We start from the raw sequence: 11079 nt of genomic DNA on the forward strand, positions 1-11079 counted from the left end.
GGAAAAATTGACTCTATTAATTAAAATACATTTCAAATTCACTTCAAATTTCACAAGTCTAATCAATGACTTTTAAGTAAATGCTGGGGCTAATGTCTAGTGCATACTAAACATAAAAACATTTCTTTAAGAGCTTGGAAATGAGCTTCATTTGTTTTTAGAATTCTTCTTGGCCTATACTGATATACTCAATGCTGGAATTTTAAGTACACTTAGCAAATGAATTTAATAAGTGCTATAAAACCATGCCATTTATAAGAAGAAATTCTTGGTTACTCACTTTCATCTGATTTTCCTAGTTACATTAACTTTATTTTCCCACTTCAGTTCATTTATTCCAGAATTCCAATAGAGGGAAAAAACTGTTTCTTTTAAAAGTTTCCATATTATATTTCAACAGAAAATATCACTAAAACAATATCATTTACACCAAATTGAGGATTAAACATTAATTCTCTTTATATTTGAACACCTCAGCAGACTCTCAAATGCATATAAAACATTTTATATTTGACACTTAAGGAAGAAATGTAAAACGATTCCAAAAGAAAAAAATCAAAAGAAAAAATTCACTTGGATTTAAAATGTTTAAAGTATTTTTAAATTTAATATTATGTTAAAGGACTTTCCATTTGACTGTCCTAAGATATACTAAAAATCAGTATCCTATATGCTAGTCCTTTGGGAATATAATAAAAATATTAAATTAGCATCCATTTATTGAACGTCCATAAAGATACAGAAATAAGTTGAATCCATCTCTGAAGTGGTATAAACGGTTTACTAGTTATTTATGTGTTTCACCATTAGGACTACATAAATTAACCAGTATATCCTTTGAATACTTTACGGAGAAATTTTAAACAATATATAATTAAAATTGCCCAAGAAAAACCACAGTAGCATAAAACAGCATCAATTTTATATAGTTAATATCCTAACCCTACCTTGAAGAAAACTCTGCTGTAAATTGTAATAAGGCATCTCCTTCATTTTCTGCGTTTTCTGGCACTAAAAAACAAACAAAAGAAAAAACAAAAACAAAAAAAACAAAACAAATAGACACAAAAAACAAACCACATAACATCTAATCCCACATATAAGAAATATATTTAATCAATAAAGAGGAAATAAAATTAAATTTTAGCTTCTGTGATATATCTGAGGGGACGGTTTAACTCAACATATATTAGATCTCATCAAACCAGAATCAAAAAGAACCTTAAAATATTCCAAGCTCATAAATTTTGAAAAACCAACTGACACAATCCTGCTAAGCATTTAAAATATGTGCCCAGTTGTCATTTAGGATTTCAATGTTTTCTTGAAATAGACATCTTGTGACTACATTATATTAAATGAGTCTGATATTAAAGACTTCATTAATTGGGAAAATAACCAATTTTATGTAAACATCACATCTATTTCTGCCCACAGGAGTTCTCTAATTTCACAAAGTAAATAGGTCATTATTATTTTAGTGGTCATTTTGCACGTAGCATGTCTTGTTATTCTACAGTACGCATCTTGTAAGTGGAAGTGAAACAGATGGCACATTTAGTTTACTTTTTTCCCTCCAAAGATGGGTACTGTTGAATAGAAGAGTAATATTACTACTCTTAAAACTGGTATCTCTTAATAAGATGTGAGGAAACAAGTATCAGTCACAGAAAGTACACCTGTTTGTTAATCAGCCTCTAGGTTTAAAGAGAGACAGTCATAATTAATTATACATGTAAAACAAAAGTTACACTACCTTGCGTTTTTAATGAATTTTCTTAATGCACTGAGAATTTTTAAGTTTAATAAAATCAAAATTCAAAAGGCTCTGGTTTTAATGAAGAATGCTTACTCTCTATTATTTTATCTCCCCTTACTCTCTTTTATCTTATCTTTCCTGGAGGTCAGTAAGAGATGTTTAAGTTTAATGTTCTTCATAAGTTTGTGTACTAGAAGAAAGAATTCTATTGCTGGACCCAAAGAGCTAATAATACTCACTCATTGGAGATTTTCTCAAGGCAGATGACGCCATGCCAAATACTTCTCCATCATCCACCCCAAATTCTGTAGCATCTTCAAAGTCATCTCCATCGCTATCACTAACCATATGAACATCGGTGCTTTGCTATTTAAGGAAAGTCCTGATTAGTTTCATATTGATTTTTGCATATCAAATTCTAAGAATAAGTTATATAGTAACAACAAGACATAAGCATTATAAAATTTTTATCAAATAAACTCATTTGCTAGAGTAAAGCTTACTATTTTTTCCTTGTAAGGCTCACATACTTTCTAAACTTTCTCTGATACCTGTAGACCGAAGGCTGCAGACTGAGGGAAAATGAAGAATGCTTACAAACTAAATAAAGACAGGGATTTTTGTCTGTTTCTTCCCCAGCATACAGTACACAATTAAGTGCAAAACAAATGAGAAAATGGGTACAACTGGAGAAGTCAGAGACAAAGTAAGCTATGAGTCTCTCAAAAAGTTCACACAAATTTGTATTTGGTAGGTAGAAGCAATGGTGGCATTTTCAAACTTTCCACTTCCTTACTGCAGTGGTTCTCAGGGTTCTCTTTGTGAAATATGGTACACTATCCTCACATTGTTATGGATAACATGAAATACACTATATATGAAAGCTCTTTGTAAACTGAAGATGAGATGTAATAACAATGTTTTACCTACGAGTTGTAATAATAATGTTTTAATTCAGTAAAAGTTATTGAGAATTTACTACCTGCTGAGCACTGATGAATATGCTCTGTTTATTTTGTTTTTAGCAACATCAATTGAAAAGGTATTAAAAACATCTGCTTCAAAGAACTAGGCTGTTATTCTCTAGGTTAGAATGTGATTCTGAAATACTGAGATGTAAAACTTTTGGACTGGGCTGTAAGTACTGCTGAATATTCATGCCTTGGGTAAGAAGAGGGTCCAAGCAAGATATCTGGCTACATGCTTATCTGTCCTATGTTCAATAAATGAAGTCTATAAATACTACTTAGTAAATAAAATTTCTATCTTTTAAAATGTGGCACTATGTACTTAAGTTATAAAATGGGGAAAGTAATTGATACTTCAGTCTATGCAGAATAACCTAATATAACATAAATATTTTGCCAGAAGAGCATTAATAGAAATAAAATCTAAGACTCATAATCAGCCTGGGCAACACTGCCAGACCTCATCTCTACAAAAAAAAAAAAAAAAAAAAAAAGGAGAAAAGTCGGGCATGATGGTGTGCACCTGTGGTCCTAGTTACTTGGGCGGCTGAGGCAGGAGGATCACTTGAGCCCACGAGGTCAAGGCTGCAGTGAGCCTTGTTTGCATCACTGCACTCTAGCCTGAGTGACAGAATGAGACCCTGCCTCAAAAAAAACAAACAAACAAACAAACAAACAAAAAAAAAAGGACTCATAAAAATTTAGCTAGAGGGAATGTCCGAGGTCAGACAGTTGTTGAATCATAGATTTTAAAGCTGGAAGGATCTTAAAAGTCTGTTATCGGCGGTTTTCTAACTTATTTTCACAGGGTTACCTCCCTCCCCTAGGCCCAAACAGGATATTACAATACATAAAAGTAGGACTACTCTGGTTGATACAGGGAGAGGTCAGTGGGGAGCTTAATGCTCTTGGAGTTGGCCTTTTCCTCCTTATATCTGTTGACATCTGGGGTATTGCCAAAGGATCTCAGACCCTATGAAACACTTTTTAAAACTGCTAATCTAGTGATTCTAAGAGTTCCGAATGAGGAAGTCAAGATATTTCTCATTTGACTTAGTGTCAAATGTCAGCATTTCCTCCTCGGCATACCCAAGCATTAATGCAGAGAGTCATAATTATATTTTCCCTCTCAACTTTAAGACAATCTTTCTAATGCTTTGAATAGACAAGATAATGAAGATACATTTGTTGGATGAATAAATAAATGGTCCTTCCCTTAAGCATTTACCTGCTATCTTTACTTCTCACAGAAACATTGGTTCTCCTCCCTTAATAGTTTGTTCATAGATCTAAGATCTCCTCCTGGTTTAAGCTAGTCAACAGCTTAAAAATCCACAATGCCGTCTCATTTTAGAGCAGTGAAGGAGCCTCCTCCACAAAACAACACATTTACTAGGACAACAGTGCTTGAGTTCCCTCTGTGTTTCAGGCAGTCAAATATCTGGAGCATGAAGTTCCCTTTAAATTTGAGGCTTAGTCTTAAACAGGTAAAGGCTCAAGATTTACAAGATATACCACATGTTCTTTTACAGTGTCTAGTCAGGTTCACAGGCAACTGAAAAGAAACAAAGGACCAGTATGACAAATCTTCTTACATCCTCTATCCGGTAAGCTATCATCTCAGTCTTTTCTTAATCTTGCCTAGTACTCACCCCTTCCTTTGAGGCATCAGGTTAAGAACAAGGGGTGGGAGACACAGGGGAGAAAAAAGGGAGTATTCTACATATACATCTTTCTATACTTACCCCTTTTACTTTACTGTCCCACATCTATCCTTTTTCTCTAAATCCCATTCAATAAATTAGCTCCTTCTATAACAACAGGACCTTACTTCATACTAAGATAGTGATTTTAATATTCTCCATGTGTCTCCATTATTCATTTTCCCTTCACAAAGTATAGAATACCCAAACCTCTTAAAATCCCAGAAAATAAAATCCTGTAACTACAACATCTTCAAAGGGAGGTATCTAAAAAGCCAATTTTGTTGAAAAAAGTATATTTCAAATATGAATTATTGAAATATTTCCAAGAATGAACTATTTAATTATGTATAAGGAACTCCCAGTCTCTTCATATTTTCTTAGCCATCTAACAGGTTATAAAGAGCTTTTTCTAAAAAATAAGATAAACAAACTTTTTTTCATTAATGTTTGCTGATGAGAATAGATAATCTCTTGGTATCTGTCATGGCTTCCCTAAAATTCTTTAAATCCAGAAAAGGTATTTATTCATAATTTTAAAAACAGCTAAAAAATTAGTGATTATACTTTGGGCTGTTTATTGCATTCATTTATTACCTTTAACATTTAACAAACATTTACAAATCACTGTTAAGTGCTACATCGTTTGGCCCTGTGTGAAAGATACAGTATATCCTCTCCCAAGGAGCATCATATATTATAAACAGAGTGATTAGTGCTATGACATGTAGATTAAGAAGAGAGGACCTAAATCATAGGCGGCAGGAATCAGGAAAAACTTCCTGCAGGAGATGATAACTAAACCGTTTAAGGCAAAAATTTAGAACTCATAACTGGCATTAAAGCAAGCTTATAATTGAAATACATGTTCCTTTCAGCAACATTCACCAACTACCTATTATGTCAAGGCACTATGTTAAAAACTAGTACAGCCAGGAGTGGTGGCTCATGCCTGTAATCCCAGCACTTTCAGAGCCGAGGCAGGTAAATCACTTAAGGTCAGGAGTTCGAGACCAGCCTGGCCAACGTGGTGCCCTATCTCTACTAAAAACACAAAAATTAGCCTGGTGCGGTGGCAGACGCCTGTAATCCCAGTTACTTGGGGGGCTGAGGCAGGAGAATCGCTTGAGCATGGGAGGCGGAAGTTTCAGTACGTGCCACTACATCCAGCTAACTTTTATATATTTTGTATAGACAGGGTCTCACTACTTGCCCAGGCTGAATGTGAACTTATTTTAAACTATTTTTCAGGCAATTCATGTATCTCTAATTCTTTGAGGTCAGTTACTAGAGTTTACTGTGTTCTTTTGGTGGTATCATCTTTCCCAAATTCCTTATGATCCTTGTATTCTTGCAAAGGTATGCGTGCGTTTGATGAAAAAGTTACCTCTTCCAGACTTTATGGGCTGCCATCAGTAAGGACAGACCTTCACCTGTGGGTGTGTAGAGAGGGTAGGGAAGGAGAGAGGCACTCTGGGGCATGCTGTGGCACTGGGTCTAAGGGCACAAGACACCAAGTGTGGTGTGTGTGGTGACTTGAGGTCTAGGGGGGACACTGAGTCTTGTCAGCTCAGACAGTTAAGAGTCTGTGACATTGGCACCTGTGTGATCCTTGATGGCAAAAGTTGTGGGAGGTCTGCAGAGGCTGCAAGGGCTACTGGGGTCCTCTGCTATGCCTCTGTGTCCAGCAACAAAGGGCCATGGCTAGCAACAATGAAGGCCAGAGCCAGTGAAATGCACATCCTCTGATGTAGAGGCTGGCTGCAGACATGCCTCTGGCAGCATATCCAGATGTAGGCTTATGCACTGGGGTCAGTGCTGGAGACAGAAACAGGAGATGGGGAAGACTGTAAGAGCACACGTGGGATGGTCAGGGCTGGAAGCTTGCTTATGCTAAATTGCAGGGGCCAGCTAGGGTTGGGTGACAGGAATTAGACTATCTGTGTATATGTGGGCAGCTGCAGGGCCATCTGTGATTGCAAGCACAGTGGTTGGGGCAGGAGCCAAGGGCAGGATCAGCTACTTATACACATAAAACTGTGGCAGCCAGGGCTGGCAGCATGTAGTAGCCTAGCTGCTGGGGTAAGCCTCAGGTACATGTAGTGGTGGGTTTGAAGCCTGTGATGAGTGGTCACAGAGCTGTTTTCAGGCACACATGCAGTAGCTGTGCTGTGTCCCTGGGCCAAAGAACCCATGGAGGCAGCAGCTGGGGTGGCTCTGGGACAGAGGGATTTCAGGTGCTTAGGCACCTGAAAAATATGAACTCTGCTGAGGAGGGATTCTAGACCCAAGCAGGAGCAGCTCAGGTGACTTCAGAGACTGTCAAGGCTGCTGGGCTGGGTTCCCAGGCCAGAACAACTACAGCAGTAGCAGTCTTGCAGCTCTGGGTCTTTGCCCATTTTTTAACTGGGTTGTTATATTACTTAGTTTTAGGAGTTCTCTATATTTTATAGACTTTGATCCCATATCAGATGTATGATTTGCAAATACTTTCTCCTATTCTATGGGTTGCCTTTTTAACTCCATTGCTAGTATTTTTTGATGCACAAAACTTTTTAATTTTCACAAAGTCCAATTTCTCTATTTTTTCTTTTGTTACCTGTGCCATTAGTGTCATACCCAAGACATCATTGCCAAATCCAATGTCACAAAACTTTTGCCCTATGTTTTCTTTTAACAGTTGTATTGTTTTAGATCTTACAGTTAAGTCTTTCATATATTTTGAGTTTATTTTTGCATATGATATTAGGTAAGGGTTCAACTTCATTCTTTTGCATGTGGATATCCAGTTTTCCCAGTACCATTTGTTGAAAAAAACTACCCTTTCTCCACTGAATGGGATTAGTGCCCTTGTCAAAAACCATTTTATCATAACATGCTGGTGTGCTGAGGCTCTCTATTATATTCCATTGGTCTACATGTTAGTCTTTATACTAGCACTGCACTGTTTAGATTACTATATCTTTTTACTAAACGCTGAAATCAGGAAGAGTGAGTCCTCCAGCTTTGTTCTTTTTCAGGATTGTTTTCGGCTATTCAAGGTCCCTTGAAATTCCATATGAATTTTGGGATAAGTTTTTCTATTTCTGCAAAAAACCATCATTGGAATTTTGATAGGGATTTCTGTAGACTGCTTTGGGCACTATGGACATTTGAAGAATATTAAGCCTTCCAACCCATATACATGAAATGTGTTTCCATTTATTTATATCTTCTTTAATTTTTCAGCAATGTTTGGTAGCTTTCATAGTACAAGTATTCCACTTCTTTTATTAGTTAATTCCTAAGTATTATTCTGTTTGATGCTGTTGTCATTGGACTTGTTTTTGTAATTTTCTGTTCAACTTGTTGACTGTTGGTTTATAGAAAGGCAAGTGATTTTTGTGTGTTGACTTGGTATCCTGGTATTTTGCTGAATTCATTTTTTAGTTCCAATAGTTTTTTTAAAAATGTAATCTTTGGAGTTGTCTACATATAAAATCATATCATCTGTGAACAGAGATTATTTTAATTCTTCCTTTTATTTCTTTTTATTTTTCTTGCCTAATTGCCCTGGCCAGAACTTCCAGTACTATGTCAAATAGAAGTGGTGAAAGGCGTCAATCTTGGCGGGGTGCGGTGGCTCATGCCTGTAATCCCAGCACTTTGGGAGGCCGAGGCGGGTGGATCACCTGAGGTCAGGAGTTCGAGACCAGCCTGACCAATATGGACAATTTCAGTCTGTACTGAAATTACAAAAATTAGCCGGGTGTGATGGTGTACTCCTGTAGTTCCAGCTACTTGGGAGACTGAGGCAGGAGAATCATTCGAACCCAGGAGGCGGAGGTTGCAGTGAGCTGAGATTGCACCACTGCACTCCAGCCTGGGCAACAGAGTGAGACTCCATCTCCGGAAAAAAAAAAAAAAAGTCTTTTACTGCTTTCTACAGTTCAAGTTCTCAATGTGTCATATAAGACTTACTCACTTTCACCTCATCTCTTATCTTCCTTCCCCCCCACTTTCTTCTGCACTAACAGTAACCCTACCTACACATATCTTCTCATTTGCTACATCAAATCGTGCCTTTTTCTCTGAATGGAATGAATGGAATATGATTCCTTTGACTCTTTATTTGGCTGTGACTCATTCTTTATAATCCAATTTGGATGTCACCTCCTCTAGTCTTTTTTTCTTTTATTTTCTTTATTTAAAAATAAATCCATTTACAAATAACTACTCTGTGTCTGTTACATGCCAGGCACTAGGCTAGGTGTTAGAGCTACAGAGGGGAGAAAGGCAAACAAGGTTCTTGCCTGCAAACATTCTTGAAAGTTACAACTCACCCCCATTATCTATACTTCTCTAGCATCTCATGCTTGCCTCAATTTTCTCATTAATCATATAATATAAAATTATCAATTTATATTCATCTGACTAGTACATAGTGAGCATTCAATAAATGTTTCTTTAACCATAGTTATAAACTAATGCTTTTAACATTACATTACAACTTTTTTTGTTGTTAAGTTTTTGGACTGCCTCTCCTTCTCCATTGTCAACTGAGAACTGAACAATTCCCAAGGAGGCAGGGTCAACAAGGCCCCCACACTGTTTCACCCAAGCAACTGAGGATAAATTGTTACCTAGTTAGGTATCCAGAAATATGGGAAAATCATTAAACGGGGGCTCAGGAACAAGGGTAGGATGAGAAAAAAAAAATTAAATGATCATAAAGAAACTGTGTCTGTAGGGCCAGAGATATGATGTAAGAATCAAAATTATTCCAGCTAAAGGACATACAACTACAATCCATAAAATCTAAAACTTGAATGTAACTGCTGGTCTCAAATATTTCCTTCCTAACTCAAAGTTTAAGAAAGTCAATAGCAAAATGATTATTGTTAGCTGGGTGCGGTGACTCACACCTGTAAACCCAGCACTTTGAGAGGCCAAGGAGGGCAAATCACTTGAGGTAAGGAGCTCAAAACCAGTTTGGCCAACATGGCAAAACCTCGCCTCTACTCAAAATACAAAAATTAGCCAGGCATGGTGGCACATGTCTGTAGTCCCAGCTACTTGGGAGGCTGAGGCACGATAATTGCTTGAACCCGTGGGGAGGAAGCTGCAGTGAGCTAAGATTGTGCCACTGCACTTTAGCCTGGGCAACAGAGCAAGACTGTCTCAAAAAAAAAAAAAAAAAAAAAAGAAAGAAAGATGATTGTCTTAAAACACACAAAGTCATGTAGGAGAAGAGTAGAATCGGAAGAAAGCAGCAGAATCAATGGGTAGAAGTACAATTACACGTATTTCAAATTAATATAAGGAAGACAATAGAAAAAGCTGCTCAAAAATGAAACTGGTTATTATAGGAGGGCAGAACTCCTAATAACAAGATATTATTACTCAGTAATAATAAGATATTACCGAGGTTGTGACTGTTTTAGTTTGGCAAAGCCTCCCAATCCCACACTACCATTTTCTCAAAATAACCTAAATAGTGTGCTAGCCTTACAAACACTGCTCTTCACTATATGAAACTGGCTTCTCTCTGCTGATGGGACCACCCAAATAACACATATAATGGTGAGGGTGAGAGAAGGGAAATAAATGAAGTGAAAGTTACCTGTCACCTCTCAGATAGGACACAGAATAATTAAAAATTTTGGTTGGGGCTAGTTAGCCACCTTTTAATGTTAGTGGATTTATCCATTAAAGAGTGGAAGTATGACCTACTCTAGCCATTAAAAACAGACTCAAGCACTTTAAAGAAATATCTCATTAAATTATGTCCAGCAATTTCGGCCAAGCAGTGAAACTCAATATTATCTTTCTTTCACAAGGGCTAGTGAGATAAAGTGCTTTTAAAAAAAAAAAAAAGTTTGGTCTCTTGAAAAGTAATAAACATTTTTGCAGACCAAGTACAGTACGGTATAATATAGCACAGTCATATTATTAGCAGGGGAAAAAGTTTCCTTCTCTGTGGTTTTCTAAAAAATGTTAAAAACCAGAGTGGCAAAGTATAATTTTCACAGGATGATTATAGACTACAACCTCAATTATGTAGCTCCATTTCTCTTTCACATGTTTAAGTGATATAAATACATATTCAAAGGATTGCTGAAGAAGTCCTGTGGTCGCTTCCATAATGGGTGTCCAAAATATATAGGCAGTTTAGATAAAAATGAGCAACCACATTTTGTATAGAATGTAAATGGAAAAAATTTTTTATTGTACTAGCCTAAGCTTTTAAATACTTGAATTGTGCTCCAATTTAAAAAATTCTAGTTTAAGGCCAGGCATGGTGGCTCAAACTTGTAATCCTAGCACTTTGGAGGGCTAAGGAGGGTGGATCATTTGAGGTCAGGAGTTCAAGACCAGCCTCGCCAACATGGTGAAACTCTGTCTCTATTAAAAATACAAAAAAATGAGCCGGGTGTGGTGGCACATGTCTGTAATCCCAGCTACTCGGGAGGCTGAGGCACGAGAATCACTCGAACCCAGGAGGCAGAGGTTGTAGTGAGCCAAGATTGTGCCACTGCACTCCAGCCTGGGTGACAGAGTGAGACCCTGTCTCCAAAAAAAAAAAAAAAAAAAAAGGAATATATATATATATATATTCTTCAGGCTCACATAGACCGAAATAGGCACAACACACACACAAACATGTTTA

At 36.9% G+C, this 11079-nt stretch overlaps 1 protein-coding gene across 1 annotated transcript in view; it reads right to left on the minus strand.

The window, feature by feature from the left end:
• LOC105533247 (FAS-associated factor 1) overlaps positions 1 to 11079 on the minus strand; it is a 266264-nt gene that overhangs the window by 142370 nt on the left and 112815 nt on the right. Inside the window, exons 4-5 of the mRNA XM_011971639.1 lie at positions 1999 to 2125; positions 947 to 1011 (exon numbers count right to left, since the gene is read on the minus strand). Coding sequence (XP_011827029.1) covers positions 947 to 1011; positions 1999 to 2125 — 192 coding nt within the window. The remainder of the gene's footprint in view (positions 1 to 946; positions 1012 to 1998; positions 2126 to 11079) is intronic.

This window comes from Mandrillus leucophaeus, unplaced genomic scaffold (assembly GCF_000951045.1).
Source record: "Mandrillus leucophaeus isolate KB7577 unplaced genomic scaffold, Mleu.le_1.0 Scaffold1232, whole genome shotgun sequence".
Classification (NCBI taxonomy): Eukaryota; Metazoa; Chordata; class Mammalia; order Primates; family Cercopithecidae; genus Mandrillus; species Mandrillus leucophaeus.